Source organism: Erithacus rubecula (assembly GCF_903797595.1).
Source record: "Erithacus rubecula genome assembly, chromosome: 4".
Taxonomy (NCBI): domain Eukaryota; kingdom Metazoa; phylum Chordata; class Aves; order Passeriformes; family Muscicapidae; genus Erithacus; species Erithacus rubecula.
In genome coordinates, this window is record NC_136686.1 from 9,277,443 (window position 1) to 9,305,175 (window position 27,733).

The 27,733-nt window shown below is 40.6% G+C and overlaps 1 protein-coding gene across 1 annotated transcript in view; it reads left to right on the forward strand.

Moving 5' to 3' along the window:
• Positions 1-2,303: 2,303 nt before the first annotated feature.
• LOC306800776 (potassium voltage-gated channel subfamily KQT member 1-like) overlaps positions 2,304-27,733 on the forward strand; it is a gene marked incomplete at its 5' end in the record, with an annotated part of 409,033 nt that continues 383,603 nt past the window's right edge. Inside the window, 2 exons of the mRNA XM_079303103.1 lie at positions 2,304-2,503; positions 18,578-18,668. Of these exons, the coding sequence (XP_079159229.1) occupies positions 2,304-2,503; positions 18,578-18,668 (291 nt within the window). The remainder of the gene's footprint in view (positions 2,504-18,577; positions 18,669-27,733) is intronic.

Here is a 27,733-nt window from a genome sequence, read left to right on the forward strand (position 1 = left end):
GAGGGAGGAAAGGAGAGAAATAGCAGTATTCATTTTCTCCTTCTCAATTACAAAGGCCAACAATAAAATAGGGAGGTAGATGCTGGAATGGTTATATTTGAGATTCTCCTCCTCCCAAATTAGTACAAAAAACGACCTGGAGCTCAGAAGGGCAACAACATGAGAGAATCTTGATTTTTTCCCCTTACTTGATGTAACAATGAAGCGCTGCTTTTGGCTTTATCAAAACTTTGATGGAAAAAACCCTGAGCAATTGAAGCTGCTGTTTAGACTTTCCCAGTATGAAAGGAGGTGCAGAGCCTCCAGCTTGCCACAGGCATCAACTAATTCAGTGTTTAAAGATGTGCAGTAAGAGAAGGTTGCTTTTAATGCATTGCAATGAAGTGTCTGCTGATAAGAAAAAGACTGGGAGAGAAGTTAAGCTGTTGCTTGTGATTGCTGGTTTTGACAGCAGGAAGAGACAGAAGTAACTTCTCTCTGAAATCATCCAAACTGTTCTCTCTGTGCCTTTTGCAGGGGCGGCCATATAAGGCAGCACAAAGGGAGGGCTCCTGCCTGGCTCAGGGTGGGACTTGGGCAGCTGTGGGCAGAGCCCTGCGCTGTCCTGCGCCTCTCCAGGGACTCCACGGAGTGCAGCAGCCGCCAGCAGAGGGATCCGCCTGGACAAAGTAGGTGCTGTTTGCCAGCCGGTGTCAGGTTTTGGTGTGCCGTGTCCGTGGGATGCCATGTGTGGATGGGGCACCCCAGGAAAGGTGTTCCAGGGAGTTGTGTGTGCAGCCAGCCTTGCCAGGCAGCCTCAGCACCCCAAAGAGAAAGGATGCTCTTGGAGGTGTTCCTAGGGACCTGCTGCAGGCTTTGTGCTTTAATGTTTGCACCCTCCAGCTGATCATTAAGACAGCTGCTGAGGGAAGGGATATATTTCTCTCTTTGCTCTAGAACTGATGTGGAAATGTGAGGTGATGTTCACCTTTCCAGGAGTAGTGTTAAGGAATGAGCCCTGTGTAAAAAGTCATGTTGAAATGTATACAAGTAAATACTATGTGGAATAACTTGGAGGGCTCTGTTCGGATGTACTGTAATAGGAACTCATTCACTACACGTGAGAAGCTTTAAACAACAGCAAAAAGTAGGCTTAATTTTAAAGAAAGGTGGGGTGAAGGCTGAAATTGTCTAAAGTATTCTGCTGAGGCTAAAGTAACTCTGAATGCAGTGTGTAAGAAATAAGGCAGTACAACAAAAAGACATCCACTCTGTCTCATAAAATTATTTATATTGCTGCTAAGAAATTGCTGCTTTGTATTAGCAACAATTTAAGACTGCTTCATGAAATACATATTGATCTTGAAGAGCAGTATTGTCTTTTCTATTTTGTCTAGATACTTGTTTGAGATTAGCAAAATTAGCTGCAAACATGAAAGGACTTGAAGAAAACTGAGGATCAGGCCAGGAGTCTTTGACCTTTTCCCTTGTAGCAATAATCTCCCAGCATCATTTATCACTAATGGCATTCCCCTTTTTATACTGAGAAAAGTTGTTCTAGAGTATTGTGGACTGTAAGATCGGGTTCCGTGAGGTGACTGAAATAATTATTTAAGTCTTAAAATCTTCCTGTAATATTGATGCTCTAGATAAGTTCTCCTGAGGTGTAGGGGTTGGAGTTCAGAGCCTCATTCAGATGTGTTTTGGGCAACACTTAATCTCTAATCAGGACACTTCAAGAACTGCTTAGCTTACAGTAATCTGGTAGGATCAGCTCTCGAGTCTCTGCTGCTGCACAAGTGTTGCACTGTTTAAAGAATTCCAGGCTTCCTTCTTAACAATGTCATTTTGAAAGTTAATTGTCTTTCCTTACTCCAGACGTCTCAAACTCTTTCCTTTCCCAGACTCCTGTTCCTTCTGGTGTCAAGCATGTGCCACCCTCTCATAGGTTTTTCTGATTTAATTTCAGAGTCTGTGAGTGACAGCAGGTGACAGGCTGGCAGCTCACACTTGTGTGACAGAGAAGCTCCATGATAACAGCACAAAGTCATCTTACCAGCTGCTGGAGAGCCCTGGGCAGGAAAGACATCCAATCCCTCCTCCATGATTTTAAATATTGATCAGGGCCAGCAGTACCCGTGTGTTGTTGCGGGATGTCCTGCGGTGCCGGAGGAGCTGCGGCGTGCCCGGTGTGTAACCACCACGGAGAGGACCAAGCCTCTGCTCCCCAGCTGAACACTCTGAATGGAAACAGCAAATCTGCAGCCTTGTTGGGAGTCAGGGGAAGCCTCAGCACCATGCAGTATTCTCCTGTGGCACTGAAGCCAGAGCCCTCCGTGGATAAGGGATCTGGGATTGCCCAGAGCACAAAGGTTGCAACCTGCTCGGACGGTGGAGCCAGCAGGGCTCGGACCCCAGAGTGCTTCCAGAGCCAATATCTGACCAAAACCAGCACCCAGGGACAGGTCTACAACTTCCTGGAGAGGCCCAGTGGGTGGAAGTGCTTTATCTATCACTTTGCTGTGTAAGTACCTATATTTTCACATGGTCTTTGGTGTAAGACAAATCTGAAACTGCCCATTTAATCAGCCAGGAATTATTACCTGAGCTCCTGGTCTCAAAACCTGTTGCATGAGTTATCCCCTGAAGGCAGTGTAAAAGCCAGTTCCTCAAAAAATCAGCCACTCTATCCATTATCATGTCCAGAGGAGGCTTTTTTATTCTTCAGATATCCTTTGTTTTCAAGGATGTGCATGTATATTTGGTGTTTTTGAGGGCAAGTCCTCTGTGCCCCTGGCAGTTCTGATTGCTGATTGAGCTGCTTTGCACTGTTCCAGCTTCAGACACTGCAGTTTTTAGCAGGAGATATGTCAGGTCCAGCTGTGATCAGACACATCTTGCTCTTGTAAGTTTGTTTTCCTCATGCTAAAGAGCCAAAACAAGTAATTTGTTAGACAAACATAACGTTACTAATTTGAATTGATTTATAGTAGTGAATGTGAAACGAGTACAAACTTAGCAAAGTGTTTTTCATTATACCATGTACTTAGTACATGCAAGGAGGCAATTAAGGCTTCCCTTTACCCTTGTAAAGCACTGGTTAGTATATTAATCCAGCTGTTACTGTTTCCTTTGGGTTGCTTATGGTATCTGTCAAGCTTAGCAAGACCTCAATTACTTTCTGAATGCTGCTTAACAGGAAGAGAATTTGTCATTTTAGCTGTAGAAAGGATCCAGTTGTGCTCTCACTGAGACCAGAGCAAGTTTTACTGGCCAGCTGAGCCAAAAGGCCTTGCTTTTATTATAAAATTAGCATATTTCCTGAAGAAATGCAGAGTGTTGAAATTACTCTGTCTGAGATAAACTATGGCCTGACTGTATTTGGGGAAAAAAACCCATTATCAGTGGCTGCAGTCAGGAACTGCCCAGAGAAATATATGGTAATTGTAGGGATGAACCCTAATGCTTCTATTTAGCATAAAATAGATAGTCTCATTAATACTTGCTTCCTTTCCGCCCTCAGCATCATATATGTATTTTTGAAAGATTTTTTGATTCATGAAATTTCTCCAAGCAAAAAGATAAGGCCTCTTTCAAGGACTATACTTATAGCATGCATTATTCCTAAGGACTAAACAGATGTGATTTGTGTAGATTTAAATATTTGAATAGTCATGATTTAAGCCTAGTTGAGACTACTAATCTTGCTAAAATGCATTTGTTTCATCATTTGTGTTGCTTTTATCCCCAAGAAAGGTTGATCTTCAATTTGTACTTTTTATTCAGAAATGGGCATTAAGATAAAAAAATAAAAATCTATACACCCCCTCAGTACTAGAAAATTGGAGAAAATATTGGTAATACCAACAGCAACTGTTTTTTTTAAGGATTCCTAACTTACATGAAAGAATGTGCAAATTGAGTGCTCTTAAAAGTTATTTGTCTTTGAGGCTGTTAGAAAGGAAACATTTGAAACATCTTTCGGCAAGCATTTTGTTTCAAGAATATTTTTGCTAATAATTATCCCAGTAACTACATCATGTGTTCATTTAAATAGCAAGTTTCTGCTTTGGAAAGAACATGCCTTATAAAATTATATATCATTACAGTGAAACATTGTTAAAAAAATAAACTACTAATCTAGAATACACTTAATTTTATAACTATAACAACCTGTAATTTATTTTTAAGAAGCTTCCCATGTTTTATGTGTGGGTTTGGAGGTAACTTAAGTGCAGCTCATCTGATGCTGATGATTATGACTATTTTCCTAGCACATCCAAACTTTCAAGTACATTGCTGATACTTGTGTAGCCTGGAGGAGCTGGATGTGCTCTGTGCCTTCTGTCCTTTGTGTACCACAAAAATCACACAACTCATGGAGAAACTTGGGGGAACTTTCAGTCCAAGAGGGACTGGAGACTGTTCTGATCTGGAGTCAGTTCTGCTAGAACTGGCTTTCCAAAACCAGGAAGAGAACAGCATGTGCTCAGGAGGTGACCTCTTCTCATTCTGAAGTTACCAAGACAATCACCAATAACATTAGTAGAAAGTTTTTTCTAAGGGAAAAAGCTCAAGGTTCCTATGTAACTTTATAACAGTGTTAGAAAAGGGAATTGTTTTGCTTAATTAAATCTAGAATTTGTATTGTTTAGTGGAGTTATTGGAATTTTAGTGGAGGTTGAAATTATGGCTTCAAAACAAAATGTTTGAAGGTGTGAGTGGGTTTACTTGAGAATCCCTTCTGCTGGGTCTTGAAAACCTTCTCACTTGGATACCTTTCTGGTTTAGGATTGTGAAATACTTCACTTCTGAAATGCCCAATAGAGGAGAGGATCTCACTTAGCAAGAGCTGGGGGCTTGAGAAGCAGCTGCCCCATGAGCTGACAATGTATTGATGCTAACCAAGCAATTCCTGTGGCTATGTAAGAGCCTTCAGGTGTTGGAGATCACCTGTGTTAGAGCCCAGCTGTTTGATGTGTGGTCTTCAATCCAGAAAAAGCAGCATGTGCCTGGCTTGTATTCTTTTCTAAGCTCAGCTATGCACTTGCTTAAATCACATCCAAATGTCAGGAATTAGGGCATAACCCTCATTTTTTGTCTCTTTGAAAGAAAAATACAACATATATTAGTGATGAGTTATTTATGGTAGTGACATTACTTGGCAAACCTACACATTTAAATCATTTAATTGCAGGTGGAGCCTTACTTATGTGATGGATGTATTTCTGAAGCCTGCATCCATTTAATGACTACTGAAATGGCTGCACTGCAGGCTAGAATGCTGTGTTCACCTGGCTGACTGTCACTTGTCACTTCTGTGAGCCACAGGGGCCACCTGGTGTCAGCCCGAGGCGACGTCACAGCGCGGGTTCCAGGCAGGAAACCCCTGAGTGTGCCCAGGATACACAGTATTTTCTCCCTGTTACCCCCTGCTCACTGCAATCCAACCTCCTTTTCATATTTTTTCCATTTCTGTGGAAATGCAGGGACTGCTGATTCTGGTCTTTCCAGCTACTGTTGCCTGGGTAGAGGAATTTTTCAGTTAAAAAGCCAGAAAGTTAGAGGGGACCTGGGTTCCCTTGAACTAAGAAGTGAGAGAGCAGGACAACTGTCTAACACTGACTCTGGTGAAGGAGGGAGAGAGGAGAGCCTGGGATCAAGACACTGAGGTCCAGGTTGGATGTGGTGGAAGCTGAGACTGGTGCCAGTGATCTGAAACTGGAGGGAAACAATACAAGAGCAGCATAGCTCAAGAACAAAGAGAATCTGAATTAAGCAGAAGGCACAAAGGAAAGAGGAAAAACAGGTCGTGGAGATCAGAAAGCTGGATACAGACACAAAAAGAACAGCTGAAAATGGTCAGGGAGCTCAGAGAGCCACTGGGAGGAAAAGGGTAGGACATGACAGCTGGGAGCTAGGGAAAAGCAGGGGCATGGAATTCACGATGGGACAGGGAACCTTTCACCCAGAGGCAACTAACTTGAATCTTGTCCAAATCAATAGTGAAGAAGAAGCAGTGATGGCTGTGGGGAGGTTCAAAAGGAGCTGTTGGTCCCTGTCCAGTTGTCAGCACAGCTGGAAGGGCTGCTGTCAGGCACTGGAGAAACCACAGGCTGGCTGGGAATGGAGGCAAGTCCAAGGCAAGAGGGAGACCCAGGCCAGGGACTCCTGGTTGTGTTCTCAGGCCTGCCATTTTCTTCCTGTGTAACACAAGTTAAGTGAGAACTTGCAGCTGTTCCAGGTCACTTTGTGCTGGTTTGGCCACTTGTTAAATGAGTTGTTGGACCTTGCTGTCGTTCAAAAGTTAGACCAACCTTTGTATCCTGTAACCTCCTATGGGATGAGGTGAGCTCATCTAACAGCTAACAAGCCAGCACCAGTTCTGCTCTCCTTGTCTACCTCCAGCACTCAGCTTGCTCCTGCCAGCTGCAGTTATCCTTGGATAGTTCAACATGGAGTTACACTTGGATAGCCAGTTCAACTTCTGCCACCAGCAGAAACCTACCCCAGTGGGAAAGAGGGGATGGTCTTCAGTCAGGTTAGTACTGCACATTAAGCACCTTGAAACACTGTCCCACTGTAGTTTCCTCAGTGGATCAACGTCACTTGTTAAATTTCATATAAAATTGTGCACAATAATTTCAAAGTAACAAAGCAAATCATCTGGCAAGTAGTGCAGACCACCTGGTTTGACTGCAAAACATTTCATAAATTCGGAGTCTGGGTAGCCATAAAGTCTGCTCTACAGGCTGCCTTGAGATTTCTGGGGAAACAACTTCTCCAAATGGTGACTTAGAGGGTAATGGCTGTGGGATGCTGCCTGTCTCTGGGAATTGTGTGGTACAAACAAGCAAAATGTCTTCCCTAGACTATGGTTTCCCAAGAGCTGGCACGGTGGTTTACCAATGCCAAAAGGTTTTGGTGTCCTCTGTCACCTTCCCTTCTTCTCTTCTGCACACATTTCTGCTGCACAACTCATGTTGCTTCTGGCACTCACTGGAGCCCTCCTATGCTTCATCAGCTCCCTGTAATGGCAGGAATCTAGATCAGCAGGAAATGAGGAGCTTTTGGGACCTTAAGGAGTTGCAGCATGTCAGCAAGTGGTCTAATGGGGCTGCAACCAGTGCTAACACAGTTGGCCAAGACTGGAATGGAATGAGGCAAAGCTCTTTTTTTAATTTTTTTTTTTTTCTATTTTCGCATCAGAGAGCTGTGGTGTGGGCTCAGTTTTATATGAAAACATGCCCTAGATTTAGTTTTTTACCCCTCTCCTCCTCCAGACTGTGTCCCACAGTTCCTTCAAAGAGAAGCACATCTGCACACACACACACATATAAACCTGTTCCTGACAGCTTGTTGAAAAAAACCTCAACTGAACAATTACTGCTGAATAATTAAAAGTGCATGATCCTTACAAAAATGTGAACATCAATAGCATCACAGACTTAAAACTTTGGAGGAAAGTACAAAAGATCAAAAACATGTTTATAAAAGGAGGGGCTAGCCAGCAGAGGGTTTTTTCCTTTAGAAAAGGTTCTGTGCACTTATGTTTGTGTCACTGTTATACATAAACAAGTGAATTCAGATTATTTGGACAAATTAAAATTGCAATTTTTTCCTATAATTGTTTTTCCTCAGACTTTGCTTTCCCAGGTTCTTTTACTTCCTCCAACTCCACATAAGAAATGCTAGTTGTGTTACATTAATGAAATTGCAGCAGTTCATAGCCACCATTCTGGCTCATTCTGATTTTTTTTTTGGTCTACAACTGTTACTGATGTAGAGAAATTTAAAAGGCAAAAAATGTAAGGGTCTAGTGGTTCCTTTTAATGGGGCACTTGCCTGTATATATTTTGATTCTTTGAGTGTAGCAGCTCTTTAGTGAACTGAGTTAAGTTAGCACAGTGTTCTCCAGCTCCTGTTTTTATCTGGAAATGGAGCATATAACCCATTATTTATAACTGTTTATCTCAAAGGGACTGTCAAATTCCCATTTCTGTCCTTTCCACAATTATCTCTAGAATGCAAGCAGATATTTTGCTTTTTCCAATGATGTGATTGTAATATGATCAACACAAGCAACAACTAAAGTTCAGAGTAATTATAATCACATGGCTGCTTTTGAGATTCTGGCTTTGACCTTGATGTCACAGGTTAGTTCTGGACATGGTGTGCTTTCATAAGAGTAAGGCCTATTATTATTATTGTTATTATTGTTATATTTAGGGTGTTTTTTGCCAACATAGCAGTTACTTATTTGGAATTTTATATAGAAATGTCACTGACAAAGTTTTCAGTTTAGAACTACAGTGACTACTTTTCATCTGTGTACTAACTACTGAGAGGTACTAAGCAGATGTCTCTGATGACAAACTCCAGGTACCAAAAGAGGAACAGTATTGAAGGGAAGAAGCTCAAGAACTCCATATTCATTAAAGTGGGATGTTCCTCTTACTGCTTAGGGTTGCGTGTTCAGCTGGATGAGGCAGTGGAATGGCTGAAGTTGCTAATGAAGGCACAGTGATATTAAAGAAAATTGTCATTAGGGTTGTGTAAAGTTCCAGGATTTGGTTGTTCTGAAAAAAAATTGGGGTAGTTATTAATTTTTAACCTCACTTTCTAAGGAAATGGTTTCTGTAACCACACTGTCTGAGCATGTCAGGGCCTTACCAGAAACTTTTGAGCCAGTTGGCAAGTTCCAGCTAATGTGGACAGAGGATGAGACATTTCAGAGATACTGTGCTTCTTCTCATTTGGTTAAAACAGACATTTGTCATGAGGAGAGAGAAATTAATATCCCCAAGATGGAAACACTTCACTTTGAAGGTCTTTAAATTGCTTGGAACCAAGGTGTCTTTTCAGGAGAGAGATGTTAGGAAAGCTCTTAAGGAAGAACTTGGATCAGGGAGTACTTTGTGTTAGGCATGGCCACCTAACCACAGGGCACAAAGCCACAACATGAGTAAGTTCTATTTTTGTTTTTTGAATTATTGATGACTTTTTCCATCATTTCTGTAAGAAATTCAATCCATTTTATTCTAGAAGCTCAGTTTTGTAATAATCTGAGCAATTAATATACATTAACAACTGCCCCCATGGGCTAATGTTGTTTCTGTAGTGAAAACAAATACTGTAGCCTGACATTGCTATGGTGCTATTGATGGAATTTGGTTTGCTTTTGTGGGAAAAAAAAAAATCCTCTGTTCTTACAGAAACTGGCAAAATAAAAAAGATATTCCTTGTTGTTAATGTTAGAAGTGTTTGTTGACTTGTGGAGTCCACATGGTACCAGATTTAAGAAGAAAAGTATTTAACTAAAGTGGCATTAACTTAGTGGATGTATCTGCACAGCATCATTATATGCATTTGTTCTTTCCCTTTTCTGCTTCTGAGCCCAAGAAACATTATTTAATATGAAGACTATGAGGAAGCTGGTGTTGCATTTTGAATGGTGGTTGGAATTTCCTTCTCCCTTCGAGGGGAGTCCTAAATCACACACCAAAACCTACTGACTTTGTGTTTCAGTCAAGGTTGGTGATAAAAGTGTCAGAATCATCAGCACTGAAGTCATGGTGGTGGACTGGTTTTGTCACTGTTTAAAGAACTGATTATGTCTCTTCTAGAAAGTCTTAGGTATAGAATCAGAATAGGAGATTGCAAGATATAGAGATAAAAAAACAAGAGAAACACAGAAGCACATATGTCAGTGAAAACAAGGGCACTCAGTGGAATCAAGGAGCTTAAATCCCAGGAAGAGCAGGGCTTTGAATAGAAGGTTTCCAGGATCAGTGCTCCTGGAGATTGTAAGAATGCAATTTGTCAGTTCTGAAGTACTGCCAGATAAACTCGCAGTAAAAGCAAAATCCAAATCTTGGTGCTCTTCAAAGAACAGCGATTAAGTTAGGCTGTCAAATGTTTGGAAATGTGAAGTGCTCATTACTAATGGGAGCTGTGGATGTTTTATAAATAATATACAACAGCTTGGGTCAGTAGATCCAGAAAGTTGGTTTCAAGTGGGAGATTTTTTTGTGGGATGTGTGGCTCATGCTGTGGTTTGAGCAGCATTGGTTTTAGCTGTTGATCCAGCCCTGATTGGGATGAATTCTGTATATGCAGCTGAGTCTATTTGTAAGAGAAATTTTAAATTTCCTTGGTGTTGCAGAAATATTGATTTGTTATTTCTGATTAGATCCAAGAGGGCAACTTCATGTTATGTGCAATGGGACTGTTGGGCATTTCTGGGTGGAACCCAGAAGAGACAGCTGAAAACATATCCTTGGTACATCCATGTGATAGAGGGAATTTTCCTTTGAAGGCTTCAAAGCTCTGAAAATATTTTACTCTGGGGTAGAAAAAAAGAAAATTAGATGTGGACAAATTCTCTGCTAGGCATACTCCTTGGTAGTAGAGTGCAAAGCTAGGCAGGATTCCGTTAAAACTTGTCTGGTCTCCTCCACTTCTGCTGAAACCTACACATTCCCATTCTACTTCTGATTTTAACAGATTGGTACTTTCAGCAGAAAAATTGCCCCTTTACCAAAATTTCCAACCAAATCTAATTTGTGTATGATCACATATGGATAAGCACATGACCTTTCAAAGACACATCAAACCTCAGGAGCCTGGAAATAGATTTATGAGAGAACTGAGGGATGTCAAAACTTGCCAACAAAGGCACATGAACAACCTTCTCTTCATGACTTAAAAACTCCTTTGGATAACAAAAATATGTAAGAACCAGGAGTGAGGTTTTATTCAGAGCAGCAGGAATGTTTTCCAGAAGCACATGTCTATTCAACATGAGACAGCAGAGTCCCATTTAGAAGAAAGTACTTCACTCAGGAATGAGAGAGAACATGCACTTTTAGAGTATGAAAAAAGAAAAATGCTCACCTTAGTTTTCCTGCCACAAAACAACCAGTTAAAATAGAAAGCAGCCCATGCTGCTGGAGCCCCTCAAATAACTTTGTTTGCTAAACTCATTTATTGTCCCTAACAACAGGTAGACTTAAAGCTTTTGGTCTCTTTTAGATAACTCTGTGGTCTGTCATCCAGAAAAAAGCTGAAGCTCCAATACTGTAGTTGCACATAGATTTACTTATTAGCCTCAGTTCAGTCCATTTTTCTTCAAAGTCCAGCTGAAGCAACTGCATTTCTTCTCCCCTACTGTGACAGTAGGCCAGAACATTTTGTCTTCATATCTTGGATTCATGGAATGATGTGGGTTGGAAGGGACCCTACAGATCATTGAGTTCCACCCCCTGCCATGGGCAGGGACATGTTGCACTAAACCAGGCTGCTTGATTCTTCTGGGAAAAATAGCAGATAGAATAAAGGATTATCTAAGGAATCTAAAAGGCAGGGTTTCCATGTACTTTCAGCTGGAGACATGTAGAAGCCATTTGTAGTTACCTACCTGCAGGGTTTTCACAGAGTGAAGAGAGTCTCAGTGGCTCAGTTTTGAGGAAGGAACAGGACACATCTGCTTGTGTTAAAATCATCAGCAACCCATGGTCCAGGCCTCTCAATACTATAGAGCATAGGTTTTGATTGCTTTTCCATAATAATTTGTTGATTTGCTTTTGTTACAGAGCTCTTATTTTTCTAAAAGTGGTTTTTTTTTCTCTAAACAAAACTTCGCAGAGTCAGTGAAGTTTGGTAAAGCCCAGAAGGCCACCAAGCTACTGTTTTGTACTTAGTTGCCACGGAGTATATCTCTGTCTGTGAATTTACAAGTTTGTCCCCTCTCCACCCATCTCTTTTTTCTTGTCCAAGAGGTAACATTCCCACAAGCATCTCATATATCAGCACTTCAAGTACACTTATCTTCAGGACATAAACAGAAAGCCCTATATGCACAGTTTTTGCTGGAAATGGAATTATTTTCTGCAAAACTTAAAAGGAGGAATTATGACTACTCCTCCTTTAAGAACTTCCATTAGGCTTGTCTTCCATGGAAAATAAGTTTGTTAGAGTATGACCTTGAAAAAGTTGACCCTGGAGAAAGTGCTTGGCATAATTTTGCTCTCCGTGTGAAGTTAACCTCCTGGTTCCCAGTGTTTGTAGGCTTCAGTGAAGTGTGCTTATGGTCAGTAAATCTATTAAACAGAATTTGTCCCTGGCTACAACAGTAACAGAAACATGTTCTCAGTCTCACCAGCTACTCTCCAAAAGGAACCAATGCTTAGGAGGACCAGGAAGCACTAATTTAACAGGAATTCTTCTTTAATCTGGTTAACACATGGGACAGATTTAAGGATGATAGTCTAAAAGCATTGATGAGAAAGCAGTTTTATTTTATGTATACCTGAGGCTTAAGGAACTGAGGAGAAGTCAAGGAATACTAAACTTTAGTTTGCATTAACAAGATGTCTCTTGGGAAAGCATAACACTTCATCTTCTGTAAATGTGAATGGTGTTATATGAGAATCTGAAACCAAAGGGGAGGTCCTCAGATACTCTTCTTTCCTCTGATAAGTAAAATATTTTTTTCTGCTCAATGAAATTATGAGAAAGAGTCTGCAAATAGCTGATCAGAATAAGTTTCCATCTTCAGAAAAAAAAAAAAAAGTTGAAGGAAAAGGAGACCAGGTGTTTTAAGAGGAAATACTTCACTATTTTTAGTAGCTCTGTGGCAGACGAGGAAAATAAGTGTTTGTGGAAGTAACAGCTCCACTTGTGACTCAACATCCTCAAGAATCACAGAAACAATGGAAGAGGACGAAGTATTAGAAAGAAGAACCTCAGTTCCTTTAGGACAGGAAAGAGTAGACCAAATCTACTAGTTGGTAATTATTTATATCTCTGCCTTATTAACTTCTTCCCTTTAGGAACTGAACAGCTGCCAGCAGGTGAAACTGTTCTCTGTGGATGTGAATAGCTCCCTGCAAGCAAGTGAACAATCACACCTTGTTTTCTCACCCTTCCATCACAGAGAATTGTCCTTTGCAGGAAAGAATATCGATCACAGGGGCAACGTGAGGAAGCCACACTGGAGCTGGTGGGGAAAGGGAAATTGCCATATGGCAAGCTTTAAATAGCTTCACCCTAAATCAGCAATATGCAACACACACTCATCCACATGCCTCACCTATAGGTATCCCAGAAACCTCATCAGAAACATTTAGGGAGACCCAGGGTCTGTTGGGCACTTGCTGACAAAGTTAACACTAGTGGACTTTGCCACTGCCTTTGGAGGAACAGCTTGTCCCTCAAACCAACACCTGCAGTGAGGGCTTGAGACAAACCCAGAGGTTTTGTCAAAGCCAGTGAGGAGCCTTGCTGAAGGTTTGCCTGGGGCACCATGCATCCAGCTCTTTACAGGGAATTTGGCACCCACCCAAGCTTTTTTCCTCCAGTGTATTTGGAAAGGTCATTGGTTAGAGCTATGTTTAGCATTCCAGAGGCTGTTAGGAGCAGTCCTCAAGGAGCTTTTCTGATTGCCTGAGAGGCAAGAGCTTGTTGGATTCTGCAGATTCTGTCAGCTGAGCTGTTTATCTAAGGGTGGAGTTGTCAGAGCTAACCTACACTGTGCTGTGCAGTCACTTAAAGGAAGCTGTGAAGGCAGCATGCACTGACTGCTGGCTCAGAGATACCAGAGGGGGAAGAAGATGCTGCTCCACTGGGCTAGAGAAAAGGTGCAAAAGGATTGTTGGTTTTTCTGGGAGTGGATTTACTCAAGCTGCAGTGAGAATTGACCTTTATTTCCACTGCTTGTCTGCAGCACTATTGTCATAACCCAGATACCACTTACCAAACTCCACCTGTGGCTTCTTTCCAACAGCCTGTGGTGAGCACTGAGCATAAACTGCTGCAGGTGCACACAGGGACATCACCAGCTGTGGCTAAACCCTGGCTGTAAGGCTGCTGTGCTGTGCTTGAGGTGAATGGCACCTCACAGCTCTCAGGTCCAGCCCTGTCCTGCCTCCCTCTCAGACATACAAATCCAAGGGGAAAACAGTCCCAGCTTCTTCACACTGAGGGTGTGTCCATCCATGACCTGCTACCTGGGTTGGGTGATCATGCACTGTGAGATCACTACCTGGATGAGAAACATTTTGGGATTGTATTTGGTTTTGTATCTGCCTTGACACACTCCTGTTGTTTTTACTTTCTTAAGTCTATCTGACTGACTGAGAATACCAGAAACTGTCCCTTATTTGTCTCAAATTCAGTTTTTCAGGATAGGCAGATCTACTTCCATGTTGGTTGTGCAGAATAGTAATTATGTTCTTCCATTCCCTCTCACTTCAGCAGGTTGCTGTGTCCCCATGGAGATGACAGCCTGCCCACAGCAGGGTTATTAGTGTGTCTCATGTCTGCTTGGGATTACATAGGAAAAGGAAGACTTTTTTGAAATGTAAAGCACCAGTAGTGTGGGAGGTTTCCAGCATTTTTGGGAGTTGATATCAGAAAAGGAACTCTTGCTATTGGGAAAGCCTTTGTTCAATGCACCATCTTCTGTGACCCAAAACTGGATGGTAAAGACTGTCAGAGAGCCTGGAGGAAGCCAGCAGATCATCACATTGAGTGGATTTCTGAGCAGTAGAACTGAGAGTATTGGCTGGTTGGTTTGTAGTACTGAACACAAAGCTTTTTACTGCACTTACACACACTAGAAAAAACATACTTGTTTCTGTGTTCTGGATCTTCTGAGTAATAGGCACTGCTGTATGTGCTAGCTGAACAATTTCCTTTTTACTTCCCATTATTCATGGAAAGAATAAAACGGAGATTATCCTGTTTAACATCTGTCAAGATTGCAGAGCTCTTGTAGTGGAGGTCTGCTGAGCTGCTCCCCGGGGGATGTGATGCTCCAAGACAACAGGCACTCACTTTAATCTGGACAGATCAAGCTCTGAGAGTCTGGGACATGCTGAAATCTGTGTCCACAGGACCTTGATGCACAATTGTCTGAGTAACTATTAGGATTTTAGTGACTTTTAACACTTTTTCTCTCCAAGTAAATTGCCTGGCTGGAAAATAAGTATGGTCTTCTCATTACATAAAAGAGGAAAATCACTGAGATTAATTTAAGGCTGTATCTTTCAGCCATGGTGATCACAAAAAGAGAATTTTTTTGTTTAATGAAACACATCTTTCTCCAGTGACAAACTCCTTGCAGCAATGCTGCCACTTTAATTTGCTGCTTAGCTGTGCAGGAGAACAGATCTGCAGCATGTGCCTCCATACAAATCATTGCAGTCTTTTTTCCTACACCTATTGTTCCTGTGCCTCTGCTGTAATTAGAGATTATTGGGACAATGTCTTCACTGCAAGTTCATGGCTTGCTGGTTGACGAGATGAACAAGCTTTCTGTTTGTTTTAGGGGGTTATTTTATTGTTTGGGGTCTTTTTTTTTGTTGGTTGATTGCGGGGTTTGTTTTTTTTGTGGTTGTTGGTGTTCTTGATGCTCTCACTCACTCATTAATCTGTGCTTGTCTTTGTCCCCACTGCAACTGAATTTGTATTCAACTCATGTGAGCTGCCCTTGCTATTCATTGGGAAGGAGTGACACTCACTGGCCAGAGGATATAGTGCCATAAATTAAGTGAATAGAAAGTCCTTTGAATAGTTTTGATGTGTGATTTGGAAATAGAAAAAAAAAAAAAAAAGAATCTCAATACATATAACCAGGAGAGAAGCAACAATTAGCTCAAAGTTACAAGACCTGCAGGCTGTGTGGGCAGTTTGGGGACCCTCAGTAAAAAAGAGATGCCAGTTGTCTTCCCTTTTACATCTTATGCACCTACAGCCTGTCTCTTTGTATAGTTTTTTTTCCTCAATTTTTTTTTGGTGAACCTCTTTTTAATTGCTTTTTCTGAAGCCTAAAATGATATATGGTTGAAGATGTAGTGATAATATCTACAGGATATGTAACAAAATTGGTTTTTCTCTTTGCTTCTCTTAGAGTGGAAAAGGTGTCGAATACACTGTCATCCTTAAAGTCTTGATAGAAAATATTTAGAATGTGAATTCTCTATGGATTTTTATTTATTACTAGTATTCAGAGGAAGTGCATCTCTTTGAACATCTGCTGGAATTGTCTGATATGCTGGTTTCAGGGACAAGCCAAGTAAAATGTTCCCTTGACCACTGACTGAAGGACAGTCTGAGCTGCAGGACAGTTCTGTGGGCCTTTAACACTGTCCTGATGTGTGGATAAGTCTGTTCACCTTTATGTGTCTTTCTCCATGTACCCATCACTAAGATTGCTGATTGGAAGGAAAAGGTATCAGGATAAAGAAACTCCCTGAAGCACAGCCTCCAATGGAGTGGGATACTCAGTACTGATCTGAAATGTGTAAGAAAAAGAGGTTCTTATGACCCTTCTTACCTTACTTTTGCACCTGCATGTTCTTTACATGGAAGGCACTGCTGCTGTGTTAAGAAAAGGGTAAAGTTCTGCACTTTTCCAAGCCTACACTCTTCTAGTGCTGGACACTGGCAATACCCTTATGCTTTGAACCCCTTATCAGCTTGTTCTTTTCCATTTGCCAATCACTGGCTTGTGTTTCAGTATCTGTCCTCAGGCTTTGCTATGATTTCCCTTTTGGAGTGTCACTCTCCAGGAATGCTGGTTCTGTCCCCTCTGCTGGTTTATCTTCTGGGCAGTGGAGCAGCTCATTGAAGTAAGAAATCAGTTTTATTATGGCTTGGACAGGTACTCTGTGCCCACTATAACAAAGCACTGTTTTCAGAGATAAACCTTTGGAGATTGGGAGTAAAACTGGTGAATAATACATTTGGCAATTTGTGCATGTTGAAGCAAAAGGAGGGGCAGGACTGAGTGAAGGGTTGTGGAACTCATAAACCATGAGAGTGTGATTAAGAGTTAAAGGTGCTGTTAGTCTTGACCAAGATGTGTTTTTCCTTTATATTGTGGATCAGGATAGTAAATATTTAAGAAAAGCAACCTGGATTCAGAGACAGTTGTACATGTACAGCTCTAAACACTACTTATGAAATCTGTTTATTAATGGTAGTCCTGACCTTCTCAAATCTCCACTTATGGTTAAATAGTGTCAGAATCCTTCCAGAGACAGATGAAAAGAAGCAAGACCTTCTGTTTTTTTAACTTCAAATCCAGTTTTAGGCTGGAAGAGGTCAGCTGTTGTCTATGTGGCAGCTGAGAAACAACTGTCTCTCCTTGCCTATGTTAGCACAAGCTTGCAGTGTGTGAATGATGAGACCAAACATACCAAAGAATTATTTCCAGTGTTAGTTATCACCTGTCCAGTGTTCCTGGGGATCCCAAGACAGTCTAAAACTCTGAGGCACTCTAAAAAGAGGAAAAGGAGAGCTGAAGGGCTCCATGGATATCAACATTTTCCCTGGTTCTAGTAGTGGTTTGGATGTGTTGCATGAAGAATGTTGGCTCAGCCTACCCCTCCCTCTGAGGCAAACATGTTTTGGGGATTTTCCATATCCAAGTAGTTTTTTGCAGTAGTTATTTTCTATCCTGTATCTGTCTTGTGAGAACTTTGTCTCTCTAGCTATAGAGAGATATATAAGCTGCATCTGTGAGTAGATAAGTAGAACAGGCTGCCCAGGGAAATGGTGCAATCACCATCCTTGGAAGTATTTAAAAAATGTGTAGATGGGGCACGATGGGGTTTCATGGCAGAACTGAAATTTTTGGGTTGATGTTTTGACTTGATGATCTTTGAGGCCTTTTCCAACCAAAATGGTTCTGGAATTCTGTATTGTGTGCTCCTTTGTATCTGTGTGTATACATGTTCTGCTGAGCCCCCAGCCATAGGTGAAAAAGCTGCTGGGGAAAGCCCAAAAGCACAGTGTGGGCTGTGAGAAGAGAGGGAAAAGCAAGAGTGAGAAACAGCTTCTGAGCACTGAGGTGAGAGAAGCTGGAGAAAGGGAATGAGGTGCTGCAGGTTCCAGGGCAGAAATTCCCTGCAGCCCCTGAGGAAGGTTTATCCTGAAGGACTGCAGCTTATGGAAGAGCTCAGAGTGGAGCAGGGAGCAGTGTGAGGAGGAGGGAGGAAAGGCAGAGATAAAGTGTTGTAGTCTAACCACAACCCAAACTCCTGGGCTTGTGTCAGCTGTGGACTTGATGAGCTGCATTTCATCTCTTCTTCTGGAGCACTCATAAAAGTGTCCACTGGGGCAAGACCATGGACAAACTCCAAAGGAATTCATCTTATCACTGGTCTCTAGGTTGTACAATAATTTTTGCTCTTCCTGATAAGCTTTTCCACCTTTCAGATATTAATTCAGATATCAGCTTTCATGTAAAAGCTACCAAAACCCACTGAGTGTTGTTTGTGTCTTTGTTAAGCTGTACAGCAATCAGTGAAACATGAAGCATTCACTGTGACAGCCTTCCCTGAGAAATATACTTGATAATGTGAGATTTACCTATTGATTAACTGTGTTCAGCCTTTTTGTCATTTTTATTTCATGTTTCTGAAAACTGTGTGAATGCAAAATTATGATACTCATTTGAGTAGGAAGAATTGACTGATTAAACACAAAGTATTTGCAATATAAAAAGTTTTGTGAATGAAAGAAAGAAAAAAATAGATCTAGATTTACAGTTCAACTTGATATGTCACTAAGCACTGTTTTCTTTTTACAGATTTCTCCTGGTGCTGATTTGTTTAGCATTCAGTGTGCTGTCTACTATAGAGCATTATTCTGAGTTTGCCATTGGAACCCTTTTCTGGATGGTAAGTCAGCTTTCCTGGGGAAGGGCTGATCAGTTTTGACTAAACCTGAATTGCTTTTGGTGAACAAGGAAGATAACTGTTAAAAATCCTCATGCAAAGCTCATGCTACCAGGACATTTAAAAGATGCCTGCTTTCATTAAAGAAGGGTCACAGTTTAATGGGGATGATTATTTTCTAGATCCTTGAACTATGAGGACACTTGTTAGATTACCAGTTTTAAGAACTTGTATCTCTTACAGTGGACAACTGGTGTTCATCAGTCTTAGGCAGCATGGAACAGGATATTCTATAGAAATGAATTTTTAAAATGTGAATTTTCTAATTCTTACAGTAAAAAGTTGGCCAAGAACTTTTCAGAGGCAGGTGATTTCTGTCAGCCTGGTTTGCTGCTCTACAGAACAGGAAGGAAGAGCTCCTATCACTCCTGTCACCAGGGATTTGGATTTGAAGTTGGTACTTGCTTGGTGGGAATCAAAAGTACAAGTCACTTACATGAGGACACTAGACAATGACCCTCCTCTGTTCCCCCCTTGTCTCTATTCACTTTTAGGGAGTGAAAAATGAAGATTAAACATCCTTCATAAAAATAGAGTAACTTTCAAACAGTTCCTTGTAATATCTGCATTTAGTTTCTCATCTCAGTGTGTGATGATCTCAGTATTCTTATTGCAGTTTCCTTTTGTTAAATGGTGACTTTTAATGTGATAGAATTTGTTTTTCCATCTGGTTTTAAAATCAAAATCAGTTACTTCTTTGTTTTCCTATGGCTTAGGCTACATTAGCATGTGCAGCTTTTGTGTGCAATTGACTGAGCCATCATTAGATCCCAGAGTTATGCTGAGATCTTGATTAGAGTTAATCCTGTAACAAATCTTGCTTGGCCTTTAAGCCCCAATTCAATGTCAAGCAAAGTGCAGTGTTCTGCCAATCATGTGTGGTGCTCCTGCTCTCTGAGCTGTGGTGACTGCAGGTCAGCACAGGCAGGCTGGGAGCAGCAGTCCTGGCTCAGCTGATTGTTTCTGTGCAGATGGAATGTGCATGTGCAGACAAGTTGCTGGACAGAGAGTAATGAGATGGAGACAGATGTGTGGCTCTCAGAGTGCCCACACTGCACTGCCACCTATTTTTAGGTGGTGTTATCATCTAAAAAATGAATCATGCACAGTCAATGGAACAATTTCTTGGATTCCTTGTGTCACAGCCTTACCTGGAGGATGCCTCTCTGGAGTTTTTCCTCCTGCTATTGCCTTAGTTTCCTTCCTAGAAATAGCCAGTACAGAGGGTAGCTGTTCTGCTGGCTACTGTACAGTCACTTGACAAGAGCATATTTGTCTTAAAACTTGGTTTGGTTTGAAATAAATTCACTTCAGTTACAAAAGATTATTTTTAGAGCAAATTAAATCAGTTCTTTTTCATAGAGTTGAGAGAATTCTTGTTGCCAGGAGTTAAATGTTGGACTCCTGCTTGGAGCAGATCTTCCCACCTTTACCTGAAGGAATTTCCAGCTGGGATTCCATTTGAGCTATAAAAGTGTTCACCCCACAGAAGTGTGGAGATTGCTCTTCTCTTTACTCTGATATACTTCACAGCACACCTGACTGTTCATGAAACCAGAGTTTTATCTCTCCAAAATATGGAAACTGTGCCTGTGCATTCTGCCTGCTCTCTTGAAACTGGGAACAGAGCACACTGCCAGTGTGGTGAGAGTCAAAACTGGGCCAAAGCATCTACTGGATCAAGTTCAAAATTAAATTGGTTTGTTTCTCTCCTGAGTGAAGGGCCCTGTAATTCTTGGTATAGCCCACAGCAGCAAATAAATACTGGCATGTGATGCTTGTGGTCTTTTCCCACTTGTAAGAAAACTGCTTTTCATTGTATTCAGGTAGATTAACACTTGAGAAGGATCAATTTCAAGAATGTGCTGTTGAAAGTTGCTAAGGCCTGACAAGAGGGATAGTATTTGGTACTTGAAGACATAGAAATGTTTTTGTGTTTTCTTAGGGAGGGATAGTGTGCCAAGTACCATTTTGGATAATATGAATCACTGGAATAGACATGAGACATTGGTAACAGCTGTAGCTATAGATGTGTCCTAAGACATCAGAGCCTTGTGTTTCAAAGACATCATTATCTTAATGTTCTTAGGACATCTGGATGATCTAAGAGAATTTGTCAGGTGTGAAACTAGTTCAGACAAGCTCTGTGAATATACCAAGGAGAGAATATCACAATGCTTGTAGCTAGAATAGAAAAGGGGAGTGAAGAAGCAGTTGCTGAAACTAAGAGTAAAAAAGAGCCCCAAATGTTTGCTCTAATCCTTTTATTCCCTAAGCATATGTTCACAAGTCTCTGACAATTCAAGTGAATTGTGGAGTAAAGAATGTGATTTTTAGCATGATGCATGAAAAAGTTCTTGTACAGTGTGTGAGGAAACAAGTGCAGTGGAACAAGGTTCAGTTGTGAATTGTTTACAACACTCAAGATGATCCTGAGTTACAGCTGAGTTTCATTCCCAGTTGCCCCAGGTTTAGGTAACATTTTATCCTCCTTTCTTGTCTCAAGTTCTAGTTCTCTGATAATACAGTTGTAATTTTATCTGGTTCTATGATTATTCTGTTGAAAAAGTGCTTTTAAAAGTTGCCAAAGCCACTTGATTTGGCAGTTGCTTCTACAGCAAGAGGCTGCAATGTTTTCTTGATGATCTAGTAGTTCCTGTGTCAGTTTTGATTTGTAAATGGCATCTAGATCATACAGGATATGGAATGAAAAAATAAACTATAAAGTGGGCCAGATGTACTTCCTCCTTTGAGGATTAGTCTGTTTTCATGGTTAGAGGTAATATATTTTTCTACCAGGAGAGGTCACCATGGTAGTTTGTAAAAGACCAGTTTTTTATTTAATTGCAAAAGACCTTGCCAAAAGGGAGCTTCTTAGATTGTGGGATGACTTTCACTAACTGTGCCAGTCTGAAAACAAGAACAAAATATTATTTTCTTCATACACATGATATTTTACACACTGTGAGGAACAGCACAATAAAAATACAATTAGTATAATGACAGAATTACAGGAGTAAGGGAAAAGTTTTGTCTGATTTAGTATCTTGACATTAATTACTTTTTAAATTTAAGACTACCAAGTGTATTATTGACCTGAAGGAAATATATTTGTTTTGCTATAAATCCTGTTGATTCAACTGAGGAGTTCAGGCCCTAGGGTACCTCTTCCTTTTGGTTACAGACTTTATGCATCTGCTTTCCTCTAAGGGGTTTCTTTGATGGAAAAAGCACTGTCATCTCTCCCAGACACATGAACACCTGTAGCACCAGAGGGTACACAATTCCCTCAAATCCTCTATTTTCAGAGTCCTCACTTGTTGCCTCTGTTGTCAGTCCTTCCTGCCCTCTTGGCTGCTGGGAATTGGAGAAAGGGCTGAAATGTGAAATCAGAAATTCCCACACCAGCTGGTGCTCAAGTTTTTCAGGCCAGAGAACTTACACTGGGCTGTATTTATGAGGAGGATCTTGTGGAAGAGTTTTTAGCTGCAGTTGGGTCCTTGTTATGTGTCTTTCTCAAAGGCACTGCTCAGTTTGGGTTTTATTATGGCTTTTTGTGTGTCACATGAACACACACATCCTCCTGCTCTAAGTACAGGAAAGACTGTCCAAAGTCAAAGGACAAGGCTGTCAAACTTCAGAGTGACAAGTGATAATTGGATCACTTAAGCCAGCTAAAGCATGTCACTGTTTTACTGCTCTGGTTCTGAACTGGACATCAGGGTGGTTTTTCTCTTTGGAATAACACAATTTTCAAAGTGAGGGTTTTGAGAGGAGACCACACTCTTCCTGTCTGCAGTGGAGTTCCCCTGTTGCTTTTTGTTCATCTCTGCTTTTGGCCCATCTTCCATCTAAGCTGTGTAGTCAGATCATCAATGCATCACCTCCAACCTGTAGCAGAGGAGAAACAAACCTGCAAAAAGCTTAACTGAGTTGTCTCTGGTGATTTATGGAGAAGTGAATGTGTTCTAATAGAATTAAGGGAATTTTCACCATCCCATCAAAGCAGTCAGTGTTAGAAAGTAAAAAAGGTGGAATTTGTATCTATTTCCTGCCTTTCTGCCAGTTTATAATTCTGAATCTGGTTTTAGGGCCTTCCCCAGGTCTGTTTGACAAAGTGATCATTTGATAGTGCAATACATGAAGTTCACGGGTGCCCTTCCTGCTGGCCTCACCTGTCCCAGTCTGGGGTTCCTCCTCTGCCCCAAGATCACTCCAGAGGGACACGAAGGTGGTTCAAAACCTGGTTTTCCCCGAAGCTGCTGAAGAGAGACTGCCGGAGACGGTTTTCTCTTTTTCCAAGGACAGTTTATTGTTTCTTATCTCTGGGACACTTTGCCTGGCCAGCAGCGGTCTGCTCAGCCTGGCATCCATGGTGGAATCTGCCTGGTCAAGGCAGGGCTTATCTTATATAGTTAGTACTACGTATTACATGTTTACAAAATTTTACCAATACAATACAATTTTATTAAATGGTCCAGCCCTGACCCCAACCAATCCAAGAGTGCCAACGTGTCACCCAACATGGATGACATGGAGAAGAAGGAGGAAAAGGTGTCCACCCCCCAAATTCTCCATCTTGGCCACGTGTCCCTTATCATAAACATTCAAGAAAACCTATTTATCTACGTTCTAACATTCTAATTTACACTCTACTCATCATTATTTTCTGTGTCTCTTCTCTCAATGTGGGCAGGTTCTCCCAAGGAGCCAAATCCAGCCCCTGCAGCTCCTGGGCAGCACTCAGGGGTCTCTGAGGGGTCTGCCAGGGGGGTTTTTGCACCCCTAAAGGAGCCAGGGAAAAACCCTGGACTCCCACACTCACCACACTGTTTCTTACTGATAATGGATTTCTTACAGGGTATCCCATAATAATTTGTGGCATTTTGTGATGTTTGTCCAGTGTATATTGCCTGAACACTGCAGTGTTCATGAGGTGTCCAGTCTTATAAAGGTACTGACAGGAAAACTGCCTCAGGAGAAGAAACATTAATTCCTGTATACTGTGGGAGAGCCAGAGCCTACAAGTGCAGAATTCACATGAATAAAAAGAAACTTATGGCTCATAAGCATTTGCTGTGTTCTTTTACTCCTGTAAACTTCTGAGAGAGAAATCAAGGAAGAGAATCCCTGGTTCTTTTTGAGTTTCTTGTTGGTCTGTGGGAAGATGAAAAAATAGGTCAGGAATATTATATTAGTACAATACAAAACATTATTAAAATAGAGATGGAATATTGTTTCATACATTAAACATATTAGGGGGAAAAAATGAGTCCACAAGTCTTTCAACACATTGCATAAGCTCAAGTTGTCTGCTGAGTAATCTTGCTGAGTTGTTTTTGTTTTTCTGGCATCAAATGCAACTGCCCAGATTCTCAATGTGAATTATAATTCAATTATTCCTGTGGATTATATTACCTTGTGCCTAATGCCCCACAGAACACACTGAAAGATTGCTGTGTGTTTTTCAAATGTCTGAAATAGAAATCCTTGTGCAGTAAGTAAGGCTGAGCCTAATTAACAAAGAGCCAACTCAAAATTCCCTTTGACTCCAACTCCAACTTCAGATTTGACTCACTGGGGCTCAGTGGAGTTCTCTGTGCAAAGGGGTTTCAGAATGTGGCCAAGACACCTGAGAAACATTTCTTAGGAGTGAGGGAAAGGTGGAGATACACATACAGGATTTTTTCAGTTCCTCTCCTCAAAATATTGATACCCTCCCAAATCAAAAGGTTAAGAAATATGGAAGTAATAATTTAAAATTCTGAAGTGCATATTCACATTGGATTGGTTCCATTCCAGGAGCAAAGCTAAACCCTTCCCCTCCTAGTAGAGGTGGTCCCTTCAGGGACATGCTGGGGGGACCTGGAAGGCTTCTGTGGATCTATAGAGAAATTAGAATTTCAGGCACTTACTGAATCTTACTCATTCTCTATTTGATTATATTTACCTTAGTGATATATTTCAGAATGAAACAATTGAGAAAAAAAGTCCTGGTCAAAAATAGTTGAGGCTGTAGTTGATTTTCTTTGAAGAACAATTGTTACCTGCTTAAATGGAATTTAAAAATAAAAAATAAATAACTCTTTCTCTGTGACTCACCCAGCTCACTTGAATGTGAGAGCTTGTGCTTTTCTCATGAGTGTACAGCTTCATTCCATGCAGGAAACAGCAAACAGCAATCAAATGAAAGACAAGCATACTCCTGATGGGAAGTCAGCAAATTCAGCATATTTATCAGGTGTGTCTATAAATGTATTTTTTATGAAATGTTCAATCCACTTGTATCCAAACAACAGACTTTGAGTGCATTGGTTTCACCTAAAAGTTGGAAGTGTGAGCAAGCTAATGGCACTGTAGGACACTTAGCAGCATTTGGCATTTTTTCTTCTGTATATTGGGTATTCTGTTTTCACATAGGACATCTGTCATCTTTGCAAGAGCCAGCATGATGGCAGAAAAGAAACATTTTCAGCATCAGTAGGTTTTCATGGCATTTGAGTAGCTATTAAACTAAACAGGTCACTAAATGGACATTTTCAGCTGTAAGGACTGGAAAACCTTGAAGACAGGTTATCAGATTAAATTTGGGACATAAGTACACGTGTGCAAACATTTGGACTATTAAACCTTTATGCCTCTTTCTGAGGCTTCATTGTCTGGAGCTGCCATTCCTTGATTGAATCTCCGTGAGCACACACTATTCATTTAGCCATCCCACTTCCTCCTTTTACCCCAGCACCTAAATATTCCAATAAAAAAAGTGAAGAGAGCCTTGTGTGTGCTCTCCACCTAAAACACAGCTGCAGCTGAGAAAATACCCTTCTTTTTCATGTGTGCACTTTAATCACTCCAGCGAACTTCCCTCTCCTGCTTCCCCAGTGCAGTTATCCATAACCAAACTGGGATAAATTATAAATTCCAGGCTATATATTTAATTTACACACACACATGCCTGTGTAAAAGTGTTGGGTTTCTGTGTTAAGGTGGGCATTTTATTATTTGATCATCAATTACATTCTTGGATAAAAAGTTGATGGCTTTTCCACAAGTTTTTTTTTATTTGATTGATTGAATTAGATACAGGTGGAAGTTATTTGTATACATATTTCCCTTTAAGCTTATTTTTGCATATTTTTCATTAAATTAATAGAATGAAAATGTACTAAAAATAGCATAAACATGACTATGTATTATTTTATTAATTATTTGGTGGGGGAAGGGAAGATTTATGCAGTGGGTAGACTTCAGAAAAATAGGAGAAAATTCAAAGATTAAATTAATTTAAGAGCAAGGATTATTATAGTTCTTATGTGCCTTGGGGCTTTTTCCCAGACAAGAGGGGGAAGCACAGAGTAGTGGAATGCCGCTACTGACTTTAGCAGAGGTGTTAGATAGCACAGACGCAATTTAAAATCTGTAATTAAATTCTTTTGTTGGTATTCCTGTGGCAATTTCAGTTGCCACAATCAAAACAGGAAGAGACTGTGAATGTGAAGAATCAAGTCTGATAGGCCTCTTATTTTTTGTGAAGTAATGATTTGTTCTCACTCATTATTTTGGTTTCAGTTTCAGTAGAAGAGTTCATCCCTGGATTTCTGTTGATGCCAAACTGCTTTCCAGGCTTATTAAACCTGCTCAGAATGCTTCATCATGCATTTCTTCCTTGACCACTTCCAGGAGAAGGGGGAAAATATTGCTGGGAGCCTAAATCAGAAGGGTTTGTGGGTTACTTCTGAGTGTAATCTCATTTTGAAAGCAAGGGTTCTGGAAAATTGTAGAACGCTGGAGAACCATCTCAAACTGACACACTGATGGATGTAAATTTAATTTGCAGATTGTTTTTGTAATTTTTTTCTGGTTCTTACTTTGTCCACAAGTTATCACCATCATTTGTTACAATTTCAGTGAGAATTAGTACTTCTTTTCTGACATTCCAGAAAATTGCTGGGTTTTTTTTTTTTTTTTTTTTTTTTTTTTCCTTTTACCAGAAGGGAAATGCAAGGCAATAAATTTAAGTCTCTGAAAAATGCTTATGTGTAGAAGAGGAAAAAGAGGGAGGTTAGGCTTATTTTTTTTGAAGGTGTATTTAGTGAGGTGAAGCTTGATCAGCCTTGACAGCTCTGGCAATGGATGTCTCCTATCTTGCCTTAGGAGTACACAAAACAAGAGTGTAAATGTCATAATCTTCCTTGGTTTTTTTAGGAACCACCTGTAGAGCTGTGATGTTTGTCCAGTTTCCTGGACTTCTTGGTTTTTGGCCTGTCTGAGGTTGCCAACAAATGTGTTAATGGCTGTGGTTTTGGTAATGTGGACACCTGTCCAGGACCAAATGAACTGTGATTAGTAATTAATGTCAAATTTGTTGAAGATGTAAGTTCCTCCTTTTCCTCCTTCCTGTCAACATTTTATTTTTCCTTTCCATGGACTGTGCAACCTTTTTGACTTCATAGGGTTTTCTGGACATAACCAAGATAGGTTCTGGGAATAAAATACCATCAGGTCAGATGTAGTTTTAATTTCAGCTTTTAAAAGTGGCCTCAGAGGATGATCAAGGAAAGGTTATCTAGGAAAGGGTCTTTCCTAGAAGGAAAATCTAAGGAAAATTTATTCTAATCTTCCAAGGAAAATCTAAGAAATTTTTGCTTACTTGGCACTTCTCTGCTTGTCTTCTTTCTACACAGCTTTTCATCTAAAGCAATTGTAACATGCAGGCCCATGAAAATAATTCTTCCACAGTCATAAACTTCCTTTAGTGGAACTTAGAGATTCCTAAGAAGAAAAACAAAATGCTCGAGTGATAATACCAGGAACCTTCTAAACACATAGACAATGTAGTAAGTGAGAGAGTGTTTTGCAAGTTTCTAGAAAGGCAAGAATTCTTTTCCTCTGCAGATTGTTCTTAGGATTTGATTTGACTATTATACTTGAATAAATATTTCTATTTAGACTTGTAGACAGAATGCAAATTTAGAATTAGTTGTAGATGCTCTAGATAATGTATATAC